Raw genomic sequence first — 26,407 nt, forward strand, 5'->3', positions numbered from 1 at the left:
AAAGTCCCTCGGAATGCGCCTCCTTATATACTGGTCCATCAGTCTCTCCAGAGTTTTAAGTAAAAAGCAGAAGAGGCTGATGGGCCTGAAATCCTTGGCCGTAACATGAGAGCCCTTGCCAGCCTTCGAGACGATCGTAACTCTGACTCGTCCCCAGGCCATTCAGTGCAGTATTGCACGCCGAGCTGAAGACTTCGACCCACCCATCCACCACATCGGTGGTGGCCAACGCGTTCGACTCCGGTGCGATCAGCGGGGCAATCCCGTGTGAGGTTAGGGTGAAGTCAAGAACCTCCTCACTGCTTGCGGGCAGTTCACGTCTATTTTCGGTATCTGAGCTACCCCAGATTGAGTGTCGTGAGTTGGCGTCGGAACTGATAATGACACCATTCCGATACGCTTCAGCCAAGGTCTTCGTCAGCAAGGTGGCTTCACCTCATCGTCGTATGGCGTACATGGAAATGAGCCAGACATCTTCGGTGTCTTACTCCAGTTTTGCTGTCACTACGTCAGCGTTGCAGAAATTATGTTAAAGAAATACCGTTAATTCATTTCTGACCAGCATACAGGCTTTTTTTCTACCTGCATCCTTGGTCGCCAGCAGCTTATGTCTTTTCGTCGTCAATCCAGAGATCCCGTTACTAGTCAGCCACTGTTGCTGGGTCAGGACAACATCGTCTCCGTCTTGTTCCAGACGAAGCAGAAGATTGACGGAGGCCGCCTTCGCGTGTTGGAGGTTAATCTAGAGGATTTTCATCCGTCAGACTTTCCTCCAGAAGCGCCCATGTTAGATACCTGACCGGCATGCTTACCACCGTAGCATTCCACGATTTTGGCTTCAGCTTCCTTGCTAAAGCTGCCTTGTTCCTGTGGACCCTTTCATAATTCTAGCATAGATTCTTCTGTTAGTGCTGGCGATTCCACCGCGTATGAAGATTCCACTCATCATTTCTTCTCTTGCCGGCAGGCTTTCGACATCCCTTCACCTTCCTTCACCTACCTTCGTCGCCTTTCCTTCGATGTTTGTGCTTTTGTCGTTTGTTGTCTTGTCCATGCAAAAATAAGTTTATGAGGCAATCTTTTCAGAGCCGACCAGCGTAAAGAAGGAGTCGTCTCAACCGTAGCGACGACGGGGGATGCGGTTGCGACATTAGCCCGGCAGCCATTTCTGATGAGTGTCACCTCATCATACTCAGATGCCAGAATGTCGCTGCCACCAGCCCAGGGTTCTACCAAATCCAAATAAAGTTTCTCCTACTCTAATGTTCTCGACCAAGTGCTGGTGGTAGACGAAGTAGACGGAAATAAACGACCGTAGCAACACCGGGCACAAAAGTCAAGAAGAAAAAACATCCATGTTACAGGCTGAAAAGAAATAAAGTTAAAAAAGTTAAATTCAAGTATCAAACATATGTATTCGCGCCTATCTGGCAATATCTTTCTAAACATATGTTTGAAACTCCAAGGGTAGCACTTATGTGCTTGCTGTCAAACCAGCTTCCGTTTTATCTCTGTCTTCAATAAAGGAATTCGACCGCATAGCACGCTTTTTATTTCAATCCGCGTTAATATAATTCATATTCCGCGAACGGTATTAAACACATAGCATATGATTGTTGGCAGTAGCGATATGATCAAGGGTCGGGAAGTCCCTTAAGCGGTTCGCCAATCATGAAGTGTTCAGGAGTGAGGACTTCAAAGACATTTGCATTTGTAAGAATATAGCAAAGAGGACACGAGTTTATATAGGCTTAAACTTCAGTCAGTACTGTCGCAAGTTCTTCGTAAGTTAGAAGCAAATACCTAAGGCCCGCTTAAGATGATATTTGATACGTTTTATACCAGCCTCCAGACATGCCAAAATATTTGGGCGTTAGCGAAATATAATGACACTCTTTCATCGTGAATGCAGCGTTCATATGCTAATCGTAATTCCTTTTCAGCACCCACGAAATTAGTGCCGTTGTCAGAGTAAATGTGCTTACAGTACCCTCTCCGGTTAACAAAACGTTTGAAAGCAGCGATGAAAGCGATTGAAGAAAGGTCTCCAGCAAGCTCGAGATGCATTGCACCAGTACTCATGCAAATAAATGAGCATATGTATGCCTTTGTAGATTTTGCACCTCTTCCATGCGTAAACTTCACGGCGTAAGGGCCAGCGTAATCGACTGCGCTAATAAAAAATATCTGTTTGAAGTGACGCGACTTGGAGGCAGATCAGCCATGAGTTGTTGTCATGGTCGTCTACAACGAATGCATTTTCGATATATATCACGGACGAGGTTACGAATGCCCGGCACCTAAAATTTTCGATGAAGCGCGGCTTGCATTATCTGAGGTCCACTATGTAATGTTAAAAGATGTACTTCTGCTGTGATTAATTTAGCGAGCGGTGATTTTTTCGGCACTATTATAGGATGTTTAACATAGTCTGGAAGCGGTGCGTTTTTTATGCAGCCTCCTACTAGTAGGATACCATTTGCGTCTAGAAAATATTGTAGTCTTGCTAGACTGCTTCGTGTATGTATTGGCTTATTTTCTCTGTAATTAGGAATTTCCTTTTTAAAAAGTATAGTTTACCAATGCTATTTCAGCGTTTTGAATTTCAGCGCAAGACAATCTGTCGGATTTTCGTATCCCGGCGTAATAAATGAGCGGTGATGCGCTTAAGTTTGCTGAATCAGTGATACTTTGTCAAAAAGTCCCAATCGTCAGTAGTTTGCGTCAGCAGTGTTACAGCCTTGCTAGAGTTTAGCTCGAGATCTGTAGTGTGTGATTCTGCAGAAATCGGCCAGTTACTGTTGTTCTCATGTAGCCATTGCGGACCATGCCACCAAAGTTGATGTGTGAGAAGCTGCGATGGTAATATGTCCTTTGAAGCGAAATCAGCGGGATTGTGCTCTGACGCCACGTGCCTCCAGTGCGTTGCTGGTAGAACATCTTGTACTGCAGCGACGCGATTGGCCACAAATACTGACCAACCGCTAGGGTTGCCTTGTAACCACGCTAAGGCAATCATTAAGTCCGTCCATGCGTATAATTTTGATAAAGTGTGGTTCAGATTTGATTGAACTTGCTTCACTAGCTTTGCTTCCAAAGGAGCTGCATAAAGCTGGAGTCGTGGTAACGAAATAGTTTTCAGAGGCGCTACTCTTGTTTTTGCTGCTACTAGTACGACCTTAATTGTACCGTCCGGAAATTGTGTGCGACAGTAAAGTGCAGCTGCGCATGCGACTTCTGATGCGTCGGTAAAATGTGATACTGAGAGTCAGAAGTTTTGCTAGTTCCTAACCAGCGGCTTAGTTTTAGCAATGGTTCATCAAAATCCACATTTGAGCGCCAAAGTTTCTGTAACCAAATCTTAGAGCGGATTGTACAGGGCGCCATCAAACCCAGTGGATCGAATACCTTACTTGAGTCGGAGAAAAACTTTCGTTTTGTAAGTTTAGTATGCAGGTCGTTAAAACTCACTGCTATAGAAAGCCAATCGTTGTTTGTGTGCCATATGGTACCAAGAGTGCGGATTTGGTCTCCATCGGCTAAGAGATGTGAAATTTGTTTAGATGTGTGTGGTATCTCTAAGCATTTGAGAATTAGTTCCACATTTGCGTAGTTCGAGCCCACTTTCAGAGAGCGCGTGTTCATCAAATGTATTAGCACCAGATAGTAAGTCATCCATTTATAAGTCTGACCTTATAACTTCAATGACTTTCTTGCTTGCGTTTGACGCGTTAAGTGCGGCTCGATGTAGTGACTTAACAGCAAGATGTGATGCTGAGGCGACTCCATACGTGACCCTTAAAAGACGATAGTTACGAACTGGATCTGCTGGATTCAAACGACAAACTATGCGTTGATAATCTGTGTCCTCTTTAGCGACATAAACGTGGCGGTATACCTTTTCGATATCGGCTATGATTCCGAAACGTCGAGTGTGAAAGCGAAACAAAATAGAAAATAGATCTTGTTGTAGCTGCGGGCCTAACATGAGGGCATCGTTTAAAGAATTCCCATAGGTTGACTTCATAGATGCGTTGAAAACTACTCGAATTTTCTTGTTGATGTTTAATAGCGTTCGCGGAAGATGAATTATATTAACGCGGATTGAAATAAAAAGCGTGCTATGCAGTCGAATTCCATTATTGAAGAGTGAGATAAAACGGTTGCTGGTTTGACAGCAAGCATTTAAGTGCTGCCCATGAAGCTTCAAACATATGTTTAGCACTGGAACTACCAAACTTTTGTCGAAGCTATTTCTACCAAAACCAGTCAAAATGACTGGTCTTTAAAAATACGTAATTGTAAAGTTTATAATATAGTTTATTTATTTGTTACAAGATTGGTTGCTTACAAAAGGAATTTTGTGCTGTGTAGTACGTGTATATTATTTTTCACATTTCCTACAAAAATATATTTTCTTTTGAGTGCATTTTCCGCATACAAAATTTTTACAGATATTACAAATGGTGCTAGTTTTATTATTATTACAGTACCCAATTTGACACCATTTGCGTGAACAAAGTAAGGTCTTTGAAGTTGTAGGTACAATAGTTTCTCGTGATTCCATTCCTGGTTTAACATTTTTCGCGGTATTTTCAATGGCAAGTTCATCTGCTAATCGAAAAAGAAAATCTTTTCTGGATATCTTTTCACCTGTTGTTTCTCTATATAAGATCTAGGCATTTATGCCCGCTAAGTCTAAAATATTAAAAAATACATGGAGTGGACATCTTTTTGATCCTGATTTTACGCTATATTTCTTTGCCATTTGGTCTGTAGTATCTACGCCAAACTTAGTTGTATTATAAAACTCAACTGTTTCAGGTAATAGCTTGTTACTTTTATGAACTCTGACGGATTTATGTTTCGAACTTAATATAAAAACTTTTTTTTTCCGGCTTACTTTTGTAGATTGTAAGAACGCACCCACTTGATTTATACAGTAATGAAGAAAATCGAACCATAGTATCCTTCTTTGTTCTACAAATTTTAGGCATTTCCCTTTTGTTTTCGCTAGCAATTTAGATGCCAGCGGCAAGCATGTGAAAAAGTTGTCGGTTGTTATATTTCTTCCCTTCATAGTGAATGGTTCTATAAGTTGCAGCACAACAGATTCACTTAAAGGCTATGATCTTACTCGTGTCTCATCTTTTCCTAAATAAGGGAACCCATTCACAATATACTTAGTTTGAACATCAGATGCTAGCCAAAATTTTATCCCAAACTTGTCGGGTTTATTCGGCAAATATTGGGTGAATCTACATCTGGCTTTTGTTGACAAGAGTTGTTCGTCTATTGTAATATTTTGTCCTGGTTTGTAGCATTGCATACTATTTTTGATGAATCTATCCCATACTGCTGATACTAAAGCAAATTTATCGTTTTGAAGACGTTGACTTCTCTCACTTTTTTTATCAAAGCGAATGAACCTCAATATTTCCGTAAAATCATTTCTACTCATGGTGTTTGCAAAGAAGTTTGGTCCCCATTTTTCGTTCCATAGATATGAAACTTTTAAATTTTTTGTTCGTATGCTCCCCGTCCATATAAAACTAAAATGAAAGCTTTCAATTTTGTTGCTGTTAGGTTCCATTTTTTATCCAAAACTCGAGATGCTTCTAATTCCGTGCAAAATCTTATATGTTCAAGCATACGATCGTCGATTACTAAAAAATGCGCTACTTACTTGACCTTGCATAATTTTTTTTTTTTGCATATCCTGTTGGACCGGATACGTCTTTGAAGATATTATGAAGTGCTAATCTTCCAGGACCAGACCCTTCTTGTATTTTTTCCCAACAAGTTCCGTCCGCAGAAATTTCATTTTGATTACCTTGTCGTATACTTTAATTTTCATCTTCAGATCTAGAACGCACTTGCATAAATCTTCTTTTACGAGAATTCAAAATATTTTCAAATTCACTGTCACTTTCTGAGGAGTCCTGAATATTTTCTTCGTACAAAACCTCATTGTCACTATTTTCACTCTCAAAAATTTCTTCTTGGGTACCGCATACTTCATTTTCAATTTCTTGATCACTGCCATAGAGTTCATCATCTTCAATATCAGAGAATTCCATTGCTATATCGTTCAGATTTTCCAAAATTTCAGATATTTTCAAACGTTTTGTCATTTTCAGGGCCTACAAAACTAAAATCACAAATAATGCTTACATAAAGATTATATTTGCAATAATTTTCCTCACCTTATACTAATTGAAAAAAATGCCGTTTGTTATAAATTATATAATTATTCTCTTATCATAACACATTCAACGTCTCCAGATCTAAATGAACGACTAAATATATTTTCGAAAATGATGGCATGAATGCATTAGGTTTTACATTAGAATTACGACCGATCAAGATTTTTCCTGATAATTATCATCATCATACCAAATTCTAAGAAATTCTAAAAAGTTCTAAGAAACACTTTGTAGTTTTACAGAACGAGTAATCTTGTTGATTCGTGATCTGTAAGCAAATCGCAGCATGATTTTACATTGAAATTGGAAGCAGTCATTTTGACTGGTGCTGGTATAAGTACTCATGATACGAAATTATTTTGTATTCGTTGAATAAGAGAGAAAATGCTATTTATAATATAATTTCTTAAGTTATCGCTGGAAAAGTCAGACATTGTTGAGAGAAAAAAAATGTAACATGAAGGAGAAATTTTAAAACAAAACTACCACACCAGTCAAAATGACTGGTTGTTCGAAGATAGGGGTATATAATGCCATACATTTTGTTTAAAGTGATCCTAATTTGCTGAAAAATACTAAAATCTGCAAAGCTCCTGCACGTAAAACAATGAAAAATGTTGATGGAGCCATCATCTAAAAATGCAAGGCTAATTCTTTTAATATTTCTTGAGAGATTATGGCTCAAATAAATGAGAAATTTGGGTTTAGCGTATCCAGTAGTCTTGTACGAAGGCGTTTCGATGATGTTCGGAAACAAAAATTACTCGAATTGAATCTGAAGGCAAACCATTTGTCCGTCTCCCCGTCTCAGACATCTAATAACCCATTAACCGTTAAGCATGGCGGTGGTAGCGCGATGGTCAGCGCGGAACGAAATAGACCAATGTTCATATCTTAACATTCTCAAAAATATTATGGAAAATGTTCGTGTTCGATTCCTGCGATTTTCTTGACCCAAGGCAGAAAGTATCGAGGTCCTAAGCGAAAAGTCCCATTGCAAACCCCATTGAATATTTGTGCAGCGATGTTAACATGCAGATTGCTAAGAAAAAGTTCAAAAATGCTGAACACTTTTCAATTCCACAAATTAAGTGCGAGATATTAATGCAGAGTTTGTCCGACGCTGCCAACCAATTTTTATACATTGTGGAAAACAAAGCAGCAACACTTAAAACATTTCTAATAAATTGTCTCAATTTCTGCAAAAGTGGCCTACTGTGATATTTCTGCGTCCAGACCAAAATACCTAACTCAATAAGAATTTTATAAAAAAAACTGTTGAAAATATTTTTTTACTTTGTTGTTTATAACTAAGTTATTTACCCTCAATATATGATATGCTAATAAAAAAAAAACAATTTATTCTCTGTTTATACTTATAATAAACGTAGTTTTATTGCATACTCAAAATGTGTTATTTCTCTGTTCATGCCCTTATTTAGACAAAAATTTGTACATTTGAAAACCTTTATCAAATAAAATGATAATATAAAATTTCCACGCACGACCCAATGTCGTGTACAATATACATTGTATAAACATACACATATATGGCACACATAAATTTAAAAAAAAGAAAAACATAGATTTTGAAATTATATAAAAAGATAATAAAAACAATAATAAAATCAAGTTTTTCATATTTTTGAAGTAGTTGGAAGTGAGACAAAAACGAAAGTGGGTGTGATTATGAAGAGCTTGAGAAGCTGGCTGACAGGGGCAATGCCAGAAAATTCTACGAAAAGGTGCGGCGACTAACGGAAAGTTTTAAGACTGGAGCATACTATTGTAGGACCGAGAGAGTGACCTAGGGACTGTTGCCCATAGCAAACTAAAATTATGGAAGGAACACTTCTCCAGCCCGTTGAATGGCAGGGAAAAAAGGTTGGTGAACCCTATTTCACAATCGATGACTATGGTGCAATCAATCCATTGCCCGACCATGAAAAAGTTCGAAAAGCAATTACCCTGTGAGGATTACCGGCCGAGTTATTCCAATACGTCGGCGAAGAACTGGTCAGAAGCAAACATTAGCATCTTTTCAAGATATGGTCGGATGAAAGCCCGACGATTGGAACCTAAGTGTGCTCTGCCAATCCACAAAAAGGGGACCCCACAATTTATGCCAATTATCAAGTAATAAACTAAAGACGGATGGAGGATGGGGTCATGTGTAGAAGTTCACGCAAGTGAGGAAAGTTCTCTGATCGCCATTCACTTGGGAGTGGCCAGAAACGATTCTTTTACATATGACTCAAGCAGCTCACGACTTCCGGTCTTTGACCAAGTATCCTCTGGGTAGCCTAAGAACATCCGTTCGAAGGTGAGCTAAAGTGAGAAGGCGAAACACCCCTGCATAGGGTTGTGCGCTGGGGTTGGGACCCGCCACGTAAAAAGCTCACCCCAATGAAAAACCAACAGCAGCCTCGGATGAGAGACCCCCCTTTTGATGACGACCATGGCAAACGAAAGAAGGACTACGAATTAAGGGCATGCACCTGGAATGTCCGGTCCCTTTATTGGGAAGGTGCCGCTGCCCAGCTGGTTGATGTCCTCGTAAAAACAAAGGCTGACATCACCGCCGTCCAAGAAATGCGATGGACGGGACAAGGACAGAGACGAGTAGGTCCTTGTGACATTTACTACAGTGGCCACATAAAGGAGCGCACGTTTGGTGTGGGATTCGTGGTGGGAGAGAGACTCCGTCGCCGAGTACTATCATTCACTCCGGTGAATGAACGTCTAGCCACAATCCGCATCAAAGCGAGGTTCTTCAACATATCGCTGATCTGCGCCCACGCTCCGACGGATGAGAAGGACGATGTGACCAAAGATGCCTTTTATGAGTGCTTGGAACGCACTTATGAGAGATGCCCCCGCCACGATGTCAAAATCGTGCTTGGCGACTTCAACGCCAGGGTGGGCAAAGAAGGTATCTTTGGCACTACGGTCGGTAAATTCAGCCTCCACGAGGAAACATCCCCAAATGGGTTGAGGCTGATCGACTTCGCCGGGGCCCGAAATATGGGCGAAAAAATTCATCAAGCTACCTGGCTGTCTCCGGATCGAAAAACTACCAACCAGATCGATCATGTTGTGATAGACGGAAGACATGTCTCCAGTGCGTGCGCTCCGAGGTCCTAACATCGACTCGGACCACTATCTTGTTGCAGCCAAGATTCGCACCCGTCTCTGTGCAGCAAAAAACGCACGCCAACAAACACAAGGAAGGTTCGACGTCGAAAAGCTGCAATCACAACAGACTGCAGAACGATTTTCTACTCGGCTTGCACTCCTGCTTTCTGAGAGCACTCATCAACAACTCGGTATAAGGGAACTGTGGGACGGCATTTCAAACTCCTTACGTACAGCTGCATCCGAAACCCTTGGTTTTCGGAAAGTGCAAAAGAACAACTGGTACGACGAGGAGTGCCGCGCCGCAGCGGAGAGAAAACAGGCTGCCTACCTCGCAACGTTACGATCGACCACAACACGTGCGGGATGGGATAGATACCGAGAATTGAAGAAGGAAGCGAGACGCATCTGCAGACAGAAAAAGAAAGAGGCCGAAATGCGTGAGTATGAAGAGCTTGATAAGCTGGCCGACAGGGGTAATGCTCGAAAATTCTACGAAAAAATGCGGCGGCTTACAGAAGGTTTCAAGACCGGAGCATACTCTTGTAGAACCCCCAAAGGTGATCTAGTCACTGATGCCCAGAGTATACTTAAATTATGGAGGGAACACTTCTCCAGCCTGCTGAATGGCAGTGAACGCACAACACCAGGAGAAGGAGAACCCGATTCCCCAATCGATGACGATGGAGCAGACGTACCATTACCCGACCATGAAGAAGTTCGAGTAGCAATTGCCCGCCTGAAGAACAACAAAGCGGCAGGGGCCGACGGATTGCCGGCCGAGCTATTCAAACACGGCGGCGAAGAACTGATAAGGAGCATGCATCAGCTTCTTTGTAAAATATGGTCGGACGAAAGCATGCCCAACGATTGGAATTTAAGTGTGCTATGCCCAATCCATAAAAAAGGTGACCCCACAATCTGCGCCAACTACCGTGGGATTAGCCTCCTCAACATCGCATATAAGGTTCTATCGAGCGTATTGTGTGAAAGATTAAAGCCCACCGTCAACAAACTGATTGGACCTTATTAGTGTGGCTTCAGACCTGGAAAATCAACAACAACCGACCAGATATTCACCATGCGCCAAATCTTGGAAAAGACCCGTGAAAGGAGAATCGACACACACCACCTCTTCGTCGATTTCAAAGCTGCTTTCGACAGCACGAAAAGGAGCTGCCTTTATGCCGCGATGTCTGAATTTGGTATCCCCGCAAAAGTAATACGGCTATGTAAACTGACGTTGAGCAACACTAAAAGCTCCGTCAGGATCTTGAAGGACCTCTCCGAGCCGTTCGATACCAAACGAGGTTTCAGACAAGGCGACTCCCTATCGTGCGACTTCTTCAACCTGCTTCTGGAGAAAATAGTACGAGCTGCAGAACTAAACAGAGAAGGTACCATCTTCTATAAGAGTGTACAGCTGCTGGCGTATGCCGACGATATTGATATCATCGGCCTCAACACCCGCGCCGTTAGTTCTGCTTTCTCCAGGCTGGACAAGGAAGCACAGAAAATGGGTCTGGCAGTAAACGAGGGCAAGACGAAATATCTCCTGTCATCAAACAAACAGACGTCGCACTCGCGACTTGGCTCTCACGTCACTGTTGACAGTCATAACTTTGAAGTCGTAGATAATTTCGTCTATCTTGGAACCAGCGTAGACACCACCAACAATGTCAGCCTAGAAATCCAACGCAGGATAACTCTTGCCAACAGGTGCTACTTCGGACTGAGTAGGCAATTGAAAAGTAAAGTCCTCTCTCGACGAACAAAAGCCAAGCTCTATAAGTCGCTCATAATTCCCGTCCGGCTATATAGTGCAGAGGCTTGGACGTTGTCAACAACTGATGAGTCGACGTTGCGAGTTTTCGAGAAAAAAGTTCTGCGAAAGATTTATGGTCCTTTGCGCATTGGCCACGGCGAATATCGCATTCGATGGAAAGATGAGCTGTACGAGATATACGACGACATTGACATAGTTCAAAACACTCCAGCTCTGAAAGTATTCGACGCTGTACCCGCCGGGGGAAGCAGAGGAAGAGGAAGACCTCCACTCCGTTGGAAGGACCAAGTGGAGAAGGACCTGGCTACGCTTGGAATATCCAATTGGCGCCACGTAGCGAAAAGGAGAAACGACTGGCGCGCTGTTGTTAACTCGGCTATAATCGCGTAAGCGGTGTCTAAGCCAATTAAGAAGAAGAAGAAACTAAAGACTAAAGCCCTCCATTAAAAAACCTTATCCTATTTGTGTGACTGTCTTGTTCTTCTTTACTAGATTAGACACCGCTTACGCGTTTATATATTCAATATACTCGCATTGCTGGAAAAATAACCACAGACGATAACTGAAAACAAGAGTCTAATGTTTGAACTCAATTTCTATGTAAATATTCTCGAACGTGCCTTTCCCCGCAAAATTAAAGGACCACGTGGTCCAAATGAACTATGACTCGAATAGGCCTGGCTATTACCACATTTTATGCTGCACTGGACTACGTCAATATTTGAGCATTGTCTTTTTCTTGATTGTTCGGCTATTTGATTCGACTCTGCCAAATATCATTAATAAAATTTTACGTTTTCATATGCTCCGAGTGTTAAAATAATCAAAATGCGAGAAGAGAAAAAGTTTCTAAACTTCGGCAGAAATTTCCCAAACATTTATTGGTAATTAAATTACTGAATTTTACATGTGCGTTGTTTAATTTTAGTAAATTTTATTATGTTGAAAGCTCCGATGATGACTGCACTAAATACGACAAGCGGGAGATAGTCGGTGTTTGCTCAACCGCTATTACCCACTGAGCTATGCTCGAAGGTTCTATATGTAAATTCTCCTCCAGCCCGTAGCCGTCCCGCCGATTTTGATGCACAATTTTCAGCGAAGAGGTCTATAGGTGGTTTAGTACCAGTCCAAGAGCCGCCGTTGGAGTTGTTCTTAAATATGCCGATATGAACAGCACAGCGATCCTCTGAACCCTTTTCATTGCCTTTCGGTAGGTGGATTTCCGTACGCTTGTCCATCATACTAATGTACCCTGGAGCAGAATTAGTCTAACAATAGCTGTGTAGCACCACTAAATGATAGAGGGGGAGAGTCCCAGGTTGTGCAGAGCATCTGCCTACACACATATAAAGAGTTGTTGGCCTTTCTCACTCTTTCCTCCATGTTGTGCTTCCATAGCAGTTTGCTGACCAAGACTAAGGTACTTGGTGCGATCCTTTAGAGAGAGTTGTGTCCCATTTATCGAAGAAGACCTCCATAGAGGAATTTTGTGTTTTCTTGAGATCCGTTATCTCTACCCAGTTCTGTATTGAGAGTGGTGGTCACAATACTGCTAATAATCTGTAAACACCTACCCGTTATTAAGATGGCAATGTCTTCGGCAAATGCTACTATCTTAGGGGCTTTGCCTTCAATGTTCCTTAATTGTATATTTACTACTATTGTCCATAGAAACGGTCATTTTAACGTCGTTTCATTCTACTCTTATCCGTCTAGTGGCCAAAAAGCTTCTGATTCAGAGTTGTATAGCGGGATCAGCACCTATTGACTGGATACTATTCAGAATAGATTCCATAGAGACAGTGTTGAACGCTCCAGAAATGTCCAGGAATACTCCAGGAGGGTATTCCTTATAATTAAGAGCCCTTGGATATTAAACACTAGTGTATGGAGTGCAGTCTCTACTGACCTTGTTTTACATAGCTGAACTTCATGCATCCTCTAAAAAGCGATTTTAGCCATGGCACGAATAGGCAGAGCGAATTCTGTTGTATGGGTCGAATGAGCCGAATGTCCATTCTTTTTTATTCTCCGTAGAGATGTGTTCAGGAACGTTTACTACCGTCGTAGCTAAGACTTACCGCGTCCTTACAGCCTGGAAAGTGCACACTGACTAGGTCTTTCAATGAGTCCGGGCAGTTGTGCGTCCCCTCTCCGCTACTTTTGCGCATTAGGCCGAGCGAAGCGAGGCTTTTGGATAACAGTTTCCTAAGTCTCCCCCCGCCGCGATGTCAAAATCGTGCTTGGCGACTTTAACGCCAGGGTGGGAAAAGTAGGTATCTTTGGCACTACGGTCGGTAAATTCAGCCTCCACGACGAAACATCCCCAGATGAGGCTGATTGACTTAGCCGAGGCCCGAAATATGGCCATCTGTAGTACTAGACCCCAGCATAAGAAGATTCATGAAGCTACCTGGCTGACTCCGGATCGAAAAACTACCAACCAGATCGATCATGTTGTGATAGACGGAAGACACGTCTCCAGTGTTTTAGATGTGCGTGCGCTCCGAGGTCCTAACATCGACTCGGACCACTATCTCGTTGCAGCCAAAATTCGCGCCCGCCCCAGTGCAGCAAAACACGCACGATAACAAACACAGGGAAGGTTCGACGTCGAGAAGCTGCAATCACAACAGACAGCAGAACGATTTTCTACTCGGCTTGCACTCCTGCTCTCTGAGAGCACTCGTCAACAATTCAGGATAAGGGAACTGTGGGACGGCATTTCAAACTCCTTACGTACAGCTGCAACCGAAACCATTGGTTTTCGGAAAGTGCAAAAGAACAGCTGGTACGACGAGGAGGTCCGTGTCGCAGTGGAGAGAAAACAGGCTGCCTACCTCGCAACGTTACGATCGACCACTACACGTGCGGGATGGGATAGATACTGAAAGTTGAAAAGGGAAGCGAGACGCATTTGCATACAGAAAAAGAAAGAGGCCGAAATGCGTGAGTATGAAGAGCTTGATAAGCTGGCCGACAGAGATAATGCTCGAAAAATCTACGATAACATGCGGCGGTTTACAGAAGGTTTCAAGACCGGAGCATACTCTTGTAGAACCCCCAAAGGTGATCTAGTGACCGATGCCCAGAGCATACTTAAATTATGAAGGGAACTCTTCTCCAGCCTGCTGGATGCCAGTGAACGCACAACGCCAGGAGAAGGCGAGCCCGATTCCCCAATCGATGACGATGGAGCAGACGTTCCATTGCCCGACCATGGAGAAGTTCGAATAGCAATTACCCGCCTGAAGAACAACAAAGCGGCGGGGGATTGCCGGCCGAGCTATTCAAACACGGCGGCGAAGAACTGATAAGGAGCATGCATCAGCTTCTTTGTAAAATATGGTCGGACGAAAGCATGCCCAACGATTGGAATTTAAGTGTGCTATGCCCAATCCATAAAAAAGGTGACCCCACAATCTGCGCCAACTACCGTGGGATTAGCCTCCTCAACATCGCATATAAGGTTCTATCGAGCGTATTGTGTGAAATATTAAAGCCCACCGTCAACAAACTGATTGGACCTTATCAGTGTGGCTTCAGACCTGGAAAATCAATAACCGACCAGATATTCACCATGCGCCAAATCTTGGAAAAGACCCGTGAAAGAAGAATCGACACACACCACCTCTTCGTCGATTTCAAAGCTGCTTTCCACAGCACGAAAAGGAGCTGCCTTTATGCCGCGATGTCTGAATTTGGTATCCCCGCAAAACTAATACGGCTGTGTAAACTGACGTTGAGTAACACCAAAAGCTCCGTCAGGATCAGGAAGGACCTCTCCGAGCCGTTCGATACCAAACGAGGTTTCAGACAAGACGACTCCCTATCGTGCGACTTCTGCAACCTGCTTCTGGAGAAAATAGTTCGAGCTGCAGAACTAAATAGAGAAGGTACCATCTTCTATAAGAGTGTACAGCTGCTGGCGTACGCCGATGATATTGATATCATCGGCCTCAACACCCGCGCCGTTAGTTCAACTTTCTCCAGGCTGGACAAGGAAGCACAGAAAATGGGTCTGGCAGTGAACGAGGGCAAAACGGAATATCTCCTGTCATCAAACAAACAGTCGTCGCAACCGATGAGTCGACGTTACGAGTTTTCGAGAGAAAAGTTCTGCGAAAGATTTATGGTCCTTTGCGCGTTGGCCACGGCGAATATCGCATTCGATGGAACGATGAGCTGTACGAGATATACGACGACATTGACATAGTTCAGCGAATTAAAAGACAGCGGCTACGCTGGCTAGGTCATGTTGTCCGGATGGATGAAAACACTCCAGCTCTGAAAATATTCGACGCAGTACTCGCCGGAAGAGGAAGACCTCTACTCCGTTGGAAGGACCAAGTGGTGAAGGACCTGGCTTCGCTTGGAATATCCAATTGGCGTTACGTAGCGAAAAGAAGAAACGACTGGCGCGCTGTTGTTAACTCCGCTATAATCGCGTAAGCGGTGTCTACGCCAATTGAGAAGAGAAGAAGTTTCCTAAGTCTCGCCACTTCGTTGGCCTCTTCAAATCCCCTACAAAAGTTTTCCAGGATTCTCGCTTTGTCCTGCGCAAAAACTTCTTGCAGTCTCTTAGAAGATCTTTATACTCATTCCAACAGTCCTCGCTTTCTGTTAGTTTGGCCCAGTTGAAACATTCCCGTATTTTGCGTATACAAGACCCAAGCTTCTTGTTCCACCGAGGTGGCTCCGTTTTGTGCTTGAGTCGCAGCGTAGGGCATGCGTAGTGAAAAGCTATATTGAGGGCATTCATAAATATAGTCAGGCCCCTTTCAAGCTTTTCGTATGAGTTGTACACGCAAGGTCTAAGTCTCTTGTCAAATTTACTATTGCATGTAGAGATCCCAGTTTGTATTCCTGGGATTTCTCCTAACCTCGTAATTGATCTTTGCCTCCGACTTTATTAAGAAGTAGGTGTATCTATGGTCAGAGAACGACGGTTTTCTTAGCACTCTCCAGTTTTCTACCAATGCCTCACTTCGATTAGGTACCATTAGACTACTTTGTAAAATATAATTGACTGTGCACTCACCTCGACGATAGACGTCGGGCTGACCCGAACCGTGTGATGGGTGCTAACATCGGCGCCTACCACCAACACCTGCTTCCATCTGCAGGATGCAAATAATAGATCATCTGTGGAGAGACTGTAATCAGTATTGGAAAAAATACTTTTTTTTATCAATATCGCTGATTTTACCTTGTGTATTACGCGCGGGCTGTATGTTGTATATTTTCGTTTCTGACTTCAGCCCAGCGACCACGTTACCCGATGCAAGACATGGCTGCTGGACTTAAGCCACGTTGAAGTCGCCCTTCTTTAAATTAAGAAGAAGTTCGACAGAGGCGATTTTACTGTTGTGAAGGTTCACTTGGAGTACCCTCAGCTCTTGGTTTTATACCATCAGATTGCTGACTGGGTTCTTTCTCTACCTCCTGAAGAAAAAGTGAAATAGCCGTGATCCTTTCTATGCCGAGATCATTTTCTACTTCACCCGTCTCCAACGAGATTTTGTTGCCGTCCGTGAGGCAATGCTTCCAAATGTCCAATGCTTAACGCCATTTTCGCGAACCTTGCGTGCAGAATAACCTCTGCCACCTTATTGATCTGGAGGATTTAGCTTTGGCCCACATCTTCGTTGATAGATTTCGACACGATTAACGCCCTCTGGTCACTACTTGGCACGTCATGATTCTGTCGTCTACGTTGTTGCACTTCTTCTTTTTCGGGGCGCTTTTATATTGCCTTCCGTTGATCGTTACCTCTTTCAAGCAGTATGCTGGTGCACATTCCGACTGCTGCCTGGTACCTCGCATTTGCCTTCAACCCCTCCTTGCTTTTCTCCTTCCGGGGCCCTCTCTTGTTGTCAGAGTTGGAATTATCGGTCGACTACATAGGAGAGCAAAGAAGCTCTTCTTCCTTTTCCACGTTAATGCTTACAGCGCTTTCGTGGTAAGACTGAACAGGAGAGCAAAGAAGCTCTTCTTTCTGTTTCGCGTTAATGCTTACAGCGCTTTATTGGTTCGACTTTAGTACTTGTACGTTGTAACGCTGGTTTGGCAGTACCACTACAACCCCCGCAACCTTTTCTCTCACCAGAGTTTGGACTCATATTCCTGTCCGCTCCCCAGGGTCTCTACCCCTAATATTTTATATCTACCGCTAGGTAGCTCAATAGCAATGCCCGTTGTATAACCCATTCTCCTACTTCTGAGGAAGCATGTAAAGTAGTCCCACATAAGGGGATATTTGGGAAAGTACGTCAGCCTTCGCCAGGAGTCGCCTGCCTGCAGAAGAGTCAGCTTGAGATCATGACATTGTAAGCAACGACACCCATTACCCAGTCGATACCCGCGCAGAGGATCCAGCTAAGAAGAATTTTTGCCGACCATTGAGAATATTAAGTAAGAGTCCATGTCAAGAAAAACTGTATATTTTAAAGGTCTTTTCAAATAATTATTAAAGAAAAAAAATATAATAACAAATAAAATCAATAACAATAAAAACAATTGTCTTATTCAGACCCCTTTCACAAGTCAAAAACGTGTCTAGTTTAAGTAGAGGATATGGTGAACTAAACAAATTATTTTGGTGGGTGGTACCATGTTATGCAGCGTTGGGACAGAATATGTAATGTAAATTAGTATATCTATATTTTTTAATATGTTTCGAACACTTCAGTCACTAGCGTTGGTTGCAAGATAGCGGGGTCCTGTCCCAGTACATAATATGGTCCTACTTTTTGCAGAGTTCCTTCATCCGCATAGAAAAATACTATATCTGAATAATATCCCATTGGGTAGGGTATGCACAACTCACTTACACCCGCTATTAAACATACAAATGAAAATGCGCGAGTAATTTTGTGTACAATTAACTTTAATGTTTGATAAATTTAAAATACGATACAATTTTCAATAGATCGAAATAGAATTGGAACTTCGGTGTATAAATTATCCCAGTGCGAAATTGTTGTTGAATCACGTAGAGTTCTGGCGAATTTTGTATGTAACGAAAGCTGCTAACAGTGAGGTATATGGCGGTAAGGTTAAAACGAAAGTAAAGTCTACGCGGCGCAGTGGGGAATCGGATCGTGTCGGACGAATTGCGTAAGCGAATGTATCTGCTTTCTCGTTGTCCATCCTTTTTGATAAGCTTGTTGGTGTATAGGCTTGTGTTGTCGTGTTCTCAGCTGTGGTGAACTAAGCTGTCTTATTAGCGTGCGCCAGTTTTTCCCGGGTAGAGTGGGTGGATGCTTAAGTCATTTAAACATCCTGGGCCCCCTAGGCGAATATTTTGCCTAGTATTACGCTTTTATGCTGTTGCATGTATTTCGGCATACTGCTAGTAGAGTTGCCGAGGGCGCAGATTACATGCTGCGAATCCTGAAAATGCCTTTGGTAATTAACATAATATTAGTTATTTATTTACTTTTAAGTGCATATGGCTAGGACCTATATTTTGCGGGTTTATCCGGCTTATTGTTGTAGTAAACATGTGTATGCGTTTTTTAGCTTTTATTCAATTCATTAGCGGTTATTTAAATTTCTTATTTCATTGGTATGGTATACCAGTTGTTTATTTTTTGCCTTTTCTATGTTATCGGCTTATAAAGGATAGTAACTCCACGCCTGGCTCAGATATGGCCGGAATGGGTCCTCCTTAGCCCTGGAGTTAGGACTGTGACAATAGGGGGATCTTGCGAGAGAGTGGCCGTGAATAGAGAACGGCTTCGATTCGTGGAGTAGATAATTTTGTATACTTAATTGGAAGCTTTGTATAGCTGATTTACATAACCCACCCATATGAGGAGCGCTTGAATAGATGTGATAATAGCGACCTTTGCCTTTTGTAAGTGTAGGTGTGTCACTGTATCGCATTGGGAGTATGGTGATCCCTTAAATTTCTATGGAGATTTTATTTTTTTTGAAAATTTATGAAAGGTGTCGATTTTTCGAATTTTTGATACAACTATGTTATAGTATATTTAATGTTTTAGTGCGTGTGCACTAATTTGGCGTTTAGTAGCCCGCCACCGCTCTAGGATTTGTTCAGATTTGGTTTTTTTTCCATTATTGGCGAAAGCCATCCTGCGGGGCCGAAAAGTTACGAACATATATGTGTTTTTTGGTATGAGGTTGTCAGAAGGAATCTGACCTTGTTTTTCCTACTTTTATATGGGGTATTAGAAAATTGTGGCTCTAGTGGTTGTCGTACGACGTTCCGGCCATTATTTGATCTAGTAGTTGTGGCTTTAGAGAAGTGCTCACAATACCGATCTTTTATAGTTTTGTTTGTTATTATAGGAAGTTTCCTGAACATTCGAAATTTCCTTAATTGTGAATTAAGGTATCTGTTTGTTTTATACTCAACTTTAGTTGGCATGGTGGTAACTAGTTCTGTAACTAGTCCACTTTGTGTTTCGCTGTGCAGCGTTTGAACTTTTTGTGCCTTTGAGCAACATGGTGTCTCTTGGCAATTTTTCGAATTTTGGTTTTCGGGATTTGCTTTTGCAATTATACCCGTGGTTCTTTGTGAATAAGCGCTTCTTTGGGGTGAGATGGGATATCTGCCGTAATGAAGCATTGAATTGTGTCTTTTATGACAATATAAGCAGTTAAATTTGCTTTTGCAATTTTTAAGATTGTGTGTATGGGACAAGCAGTTTGTACAGAGTCTTTTTGATCTGACAAAGTTGTTCCTTTCGTTAATGTTTAATTTTTTGAACTTCTCGCAAGATATAAGTTTATGCCCTCTTTTACATAGTTCGCATGAAGTATGTTTTTTCTGTTCGGATGTGAACGATTGCGTTTTGTAAAAGTTTTTGTTTGAATTGACTTTGTTACTAACTTGGGGTCTATTTAAGCTTCCATTTTGGTCGTGTTTGTTCTTAGTTTTGATTATTTTTTCTTCTAACCTTTCCGCAATTTCATATTGGGTGGTGAGAAAATCTTTCATTTGTTGCCACGTTGGGCACTCTTTTCGTGATGAGAGCGATTGCTCCCATAGAAGTAACGACTTTTCTGGTAATGCGGCGGTGCAAATGTTTACCAGAATAGGATCCCAGCTGTCTGTGGGAATATTTAGTGTCGATAGAATCGACAAGCAATTTGAAACAGTGGATTCTAGTTTGATGAATTCTACACTTGTTCCTTTCTTAACTTTTGGCAAGTTCATTAGTGTCGTTACTTGTTTATCGACCAGTATTCTTTCGTTTTCAAATCTAGCTTTTAGAGCTTCCCAAGCCAAATTGAAATTGTCGTCATTTAATGCAAACTGTTTAACTATTTCGCCTGCTTGACCTTTTGTTTTGTATCGGAGGTGATACAGTTTTTGTACCTTTGATAGTTGTGGATGGTTGATGTAAACGGCTGTGAACATGTCCCGGAAGGACGGCCATTCTTCATAACCTCCGTAAAAGGTTTCTGTATCACATGCGGGCACCTCGAGTTGGATGCCTGAACTTGCCTCTTGATATTGTTGTATTTGTGGCAGCTCTACTCTACTGTGGGGAGTAGGTGCAATGGCTTTTATTAGCTTCAATTGATCGGAGATCATAGCTTTCGTTTCTTCAAATTGGTCTAAGCAGTTTTCATATATCACGTAAGCCGATTGTTTCAACGTTTGTGATAGGTCTGAATCGTCAGAACCTACTATGGCGTCATGAGCCACTTGGAGACGAGTCCAAAAATTATCGAGATTTTCCTTTTTTATTTCTAATGCGGATTCAGAGTTTGCCTGAATAGGCGAAGATGAAAACCGAGTGCAGTATCTTATTAAACTTTCACTTTGTGAAACAAATTTAGCAACCTGTTTAGAGCGTGTAGCTCCTGCAAGTGTAATTTGACTTATATCGTCATTCATCTTTTCTATTTCTCCAATAATAATTATTCAATTAATTAAAATTTTCTCAGTGTAGACTGATTTTAATAGGAATATAGTATGATTTGAAACCGAATACTCTTTTATGTAAATAAGAGTTTATTATTTCGGTACAAACGTATATTTTATTAATATCGTTTGGTTTTTTTTTCTTTTATTAATGGTATTATTTTTATTTATATTTTATTTTGAATGGTTAATTACTATTCAACCGCGTTTTTATACATATATTAAAATATTTAATGACCGAATATTTTGTATTTAGGTACACCCTAATACTCGGACTTATGTTTTGTGCGATTGAGAGCTCGTTGAAGAGATCAATACGCCTTTTACATTAGTATTTGTTTGTATGTGTTTATAATTATGTTTTTGTTCTTAAGCAATTGAGAGCTCGTTAGAGAGATCAATTTGCTTTTTGTATGCAATCCTGCTTGTTTTTGTTTGGCAAAGAACAAGAGGTATTGCCGGATAGATGCCAATGTGGACTTTGAATATTTGTGTGTACCAATGTTTATGTGTTAATATGTATTTTATATAGTTCTCACCAGTTTTATGTTTTGTTGAACTTTTTTCTTTTTGTGAGATTTTGTTTTTTGTATAAACGGTAGATTCTTTGCCGTATATTTGTATGTAAATGTTATAATACTTTTTTTGAGAGAGAGAGCTTGAACGCGGTATCGAAAAAGTTACTTTCTCTTATATACTTACATATTAATGTAGATGTTCATAAGCACTTTTACATAGTATCTATTAGAACCGTCGTCTAGATGTATGTAAATATATGTATATATATATATATATTTCGCTTGGCAATTATACATACATATGTATGATATATTTATAATGAATAATATAATGAATATCTGTTTCCATATATGCATATATGTATATAAATATAGTTATTAGTTTTCTTGGTGTTTTTGTCTCTGTTTTATGTTTGCAAATATTTCTGCCTTTGCTTTTTTACTGTATGCAGTCGTGCTCATTGTTTTATCAAGCATAAGGGGCTGCCGGAAATTTTTCTCATGTGAATGCTTGAATATTGGCTGCTTTTTGTTTTGTTAAGAGATTGTGTTTGAATAAACCAAAATAAGCTTAACATATAGGCATTTGAAAATTTGTTTGTTTAAATTTTTAAATATTTAGATAAATGTATTTTTATACCAAACTTTTATAGGTTTTTCCCGTAGATTAAACTTGGATCTTATAAGTTTGGCAACCGTTTAATTGTGATGTTAAAACGGATTTTGATTACCGATTTTATAATAGTACGTATATGTAAATCAGTTTGTTGTTTTATACATATATGCATATTACAAATTATATAAAATTAGATTGAATACGCTCACTTTGTTCCTTCAGGAGCTTTATTTTTTTGTATTTATTTATGCTGCCTTCTGCGTTTGTCTCTCTTTCTCTGCTCCAGCTACCTTCTTGTTGTTTTCGTGCAATTGTCTCTCGTTGGTGTATGCAGGTCTCTGCGATGTCCAGCTGTGTTGTGTTGCTCCCGTTTTAAATTGTTGTTTTTATTTTATATAGTTTTAGTTTCGCGCCCGCTTTGTTTATTTCTTTTAATTTGCTTTTATTTTATTTTTTTTTTCTTTAACGCGCCCGATTGTGTGGATTTTTGTTTTTCATTTTTCGTTTGGGAGTTTCGCGACACGTTTGTTTTTGTTTGTTGAAACGAAGTTAATTTTCTTCTTGTTGTGATGCGGTCTTTTGATTTGGTTGTTTTTTTTTTGTTTGTTATATATGTACGTATTTATGTAAACATGATCTTTTTGTTTTATGTCACTGCACTTATTGTTTTAGTTTTCTCCACAGCACTTTATGTACATACATATGTATATCTTTAACTTTGCATTTGAATTTTGCCACCATAATTATTTTTGATTTTAATATTTTAATACGTATGTCTGTTTGTTTGTGAACCAAAGGTGCCTTTCGTTAAGGGACCATGAATAATATCCCATTGGGTAGGGTATGCACAACTCACTTACACCCGCTATTAAACATACAAATGAAAATGCGCGAGTAATTTTGTGTACAATTAACTTTAATGTTTGATAAATTTAAAATACGATACAATTTTCAATAGATCGAAATAGAATTGGAACTTCGGTGTATAAATTATCCCAGTGCGAAATTGTTGTTGAATCACGTAGAGTTCTGGCGAATTTTGTATGTAACGAAAGCTGCTAACAGTGAGGTATATGGCGGTAAGGTTAAAACGAAAGTAAAGTCTACGCGGCGCAGTGGGGAATCGGATCGTGTCGGACGAATTGCGTAAGCGAATGTATCTGCTTTCTCGTTGTCCATCCTTTTTGATAAGCTTTTTGGTGTATAGGCTTGTGTTGTCGTGTTCTCAGCTGTGGTGAACTAAGCTGTCTTATTAGGGTGCGCCAGTTTTTCCCGGGTAGAGTGGGTGGATGCTTAAGTCATTTAAACAATATCAGTCATATATATGAATTCGTAAATCACACGTACGCGCAAGCAGAAGAAACAACACCAGACACACCATCATTGAACAATAACATTCGAACACGCTTGCGACATGTTCTCTAAGTATTTCATATTCGTCTTCTTTATTGAGGAATACGATACTCGCCGTTGGTAATGCATAAATCTTCCGCAGAACCTATCTGTAGAAAACTCGTAAGTTGACTCATCAGATGTTGTCATCGTCCATGCTACCGCACTATATAGCTTTGGGGGATACCAAGGTCAGACATCGCGGCATGGAATCAGTCCCTTTTTCTGTTGTAGAAGATGGCTTTACAATCGAGGAAAAGGTCGTGTCTGTCGATCTTCCGTTCACGGCTCTTTTCTACGATTTAGAACATGGTCTAAAGCTACACTGATAAGGTTCAATCAGTTTGTTGACGGTGGGCTTCAGCCTTTCAGACCCTAAGCTCGATAAGACCTTATATGCGACATTAAGGTGGCTTATTCCACGGTAAATGGCGCAGATTGTAGGGCTTTCCTTTTGCGGAAGCTCCAATCGTCGGGAATGCTTTCATCCTACCATATCTTGCAAAGAAGCTGATGCATATACCTTGTCAGTTCTTCGTCGCCGTATTTGAATAGCTCGGCCGGTAATCCACCGGCCCCAGACGGTTTGTTGTTCTTCAGGCGGAAAATTACTACTCAAACCTCATCATAGTCCGACAATGGAACACCTATTCCATAGCCATCGATTGAGGAATCGGGTTCGCCATCTCTAGATGTTACACATTTTCTGTCGTTCATCATGCTAGCTAAGCGATCCTTCCATAACTTTAGTATCCTCTAAACATCAACCACTAGATCACCACTTAGGACCTACAATAGTATGCTCCGGTTTTGAAACCTTCCGATAGTAGCCGTACCTCTTCGTAAAATTTTCGAGCAATACCTCTGTCGGCGGGCTTCTCAGCATACTCACGCATTTTGGTCGCTTATCCGTCTCGCTTCCCAACTCTCGGTATCTATCCCTCCATCCTTGTATTGTGATCGATCGCAGCATTGCGAGGTATGTAGAATGTCCGCTTTCTCTCCACTGCGACACGATATACCTCATTTTTCGAGCTGTTTTTGTGACCTTTATGAAAGCCAATGGTTTCGTTTATTGCTGCATGTAAAGGGTTTGAAATGTCGTCCCAAAGTTCCAGTCGATGTTAGGTCTCCGGAGCGTGCGCACGTTAAAGACAATGGATACATGTCGTCCATATATCACAACGTTATCGATCTGGTTTCGAATATGTCGAATTAACTCCACTGAAGCTTCCTCTTTTTTAGGCGTGTCCTCAGGCTCTACATTGGTTGACCGGGCAGCGGTATCTTCCTAGTTTAGGAACTGGGCATCCGAAGACATGCCCTTAAATAGTAGTCTTTATTACACTTGCTGTGGTCGTCATCAAAATTGGAGTATTTCATCAGAGGCTGCTGTTTCTTTACCATTGGGAGTGGTTTCTATGCATTTCTGCAATTAGACTTTAGCGAACCCTTGTCGGTTTCCTAATTTATTGGTGGGAGTTGAACGTTCCACATCCATACGAATTCGCTCAAATGGCGTACCCGATTTGTACTGCTTCAACTGGTCATGACTCATGGACTCAGACCCTTTAGTTACAATACGCAGCACATTTGCAACACTACCCGTACGATAACAAGGCCATTGAAATATTCGCTCTAATTTATTTATTCATTTATTTATTTAGTTAAGTCTATGAACATTAATTCTTACAGACTAATGGAGAATTAAACTACAGTTACATAAGTAGATAACTTAAACTAAAAAACAGAATTGAGGGTATTAATGAAGGATACCCTAGAGTGAGAAAAATCTAGAAGAACGTTCTCGGAAATCGAGTTGAACTCACGCATAGCACGCTTGAGAGGAGCATGTTCAGCAAAATTAGTACTTTGCTTTTTATAATAAAATGGGGAAACAGATCTGAGACAACACTGAGGAGTATTGAAGTTAATTTTCCCTAATAAATAGGGACAGTCAATATCTCCATTTCATACATTGAAAACAAATGAAAGGCAGAGCACAGACCGTCGATTTTCCAGTAATTTAAGATGTAAAAGCAATAAACGAGATGTATACGATGGTATTGGGTCAACAAACTTTGAGGAGCGGAGAGCAAATTTAAGAAAAATCTTTTGAAAATCTTGATTACCCCAAGATCTTTGATTTCAGTGACACATTTTAGGACGCAATTAAAAATATTGTAACTTGAAGATAAGATGTTACGTCCCCTACCATAAGAAATCTGAGAGCATTTATCTAGATTCTGAAAAAGCTTCGATTTCAGGCACCAATCATTAAAAGTATCAATATCACATTTAAGTTTGAATACATCTTGTGAGTTTTTGGTTATTGCAAAAATTTTTAAGTCATCTGCATATAACAGAAAGTTAGCGAAAGAGCAGCAACAGGAGATGTCATTGATAAACAGCACAAAGAGAAGTGGACCCAAGACGCTTCCTTGTGGCACTCCCGAAGACGCAATGAATGAATCAGATGACACTCCATCGACACTAACAACGCATCATCTATTGTGCAAATAAGATTTAATCCACTGCAAGAAAACCGACAGAAATCCTAAAGATGATAATTTTTTAATTTTAATTTTTTTTTATTTTTTGTGAAACTTTATCGAAGGCTTTAGAGAAATCTGTGTAGACACAATCTATCTGAAATCCTGCGGAGAATGCAGGCATACAATAATCGCTAAAAACCACTAAGTTTGACACAGTGGAGCGTCCCGAGACAAACCCAAGCTGATTGAAATTAATTATTGATTTTACTGTAAAAAATAATTTATTTTTAACAGAACACTCAAAAATTTTCGAAATAGTAGAAAGTTCAGAAATAGCCCTGTAATTGGAGACTAC

General features: G+C 40.9%; 2 protein-coding genes across 2 annotated transcripts in view; both read left to right on the top strand.

Moving 5' to 3' along the window:
* The window catches only part of LOC126766148 (uncharacterized), an 897,272-nt gene extending 885,239 nt beyond the window's left edge, over positions 1-12,033 (top strand). The window contains exon 3 of the mRNA XM_050484014.1: positions 9,139-12,033. Coding sequence (XP_050339971.1) covers positions 9,319-10,374 — 1,056 coding nt within the window. The 5' untranslated portion in view covers positions 9,139-9,318 and the 3' untranslated portion in view covers positions 10,375-12,033. The remainder of the gene's footprint in view (positions 1-9,138) is intronic.
* Positions 1-26,407, top strand: part of LOC126766095 (ankyrin-3-like) — a 58,141-nt gene that overhangs the window by 14,298 nt on the left and 17,436 nt on the right. The window lies entirely within an intron of this gene.

Source organism: Bactrocera neohumeralis, unplaced genomic scaffold (genome assembly GCF_024586455.1).
Source record: "Bactrocera neohumeralis isolate Rockhampton unplaced genomic scaffold, APGP_CSIRO_Bneo_wtdbg2-racon-allhic-juicebox.fasta_v2 cluster11, whole genome shotgun sequence".
NCBI lineage: Eukaryota > Metazoa > Arthropoda > Insecta > Diptera > Tephritidae > Bactrocera > Bactrocera neohumeralis.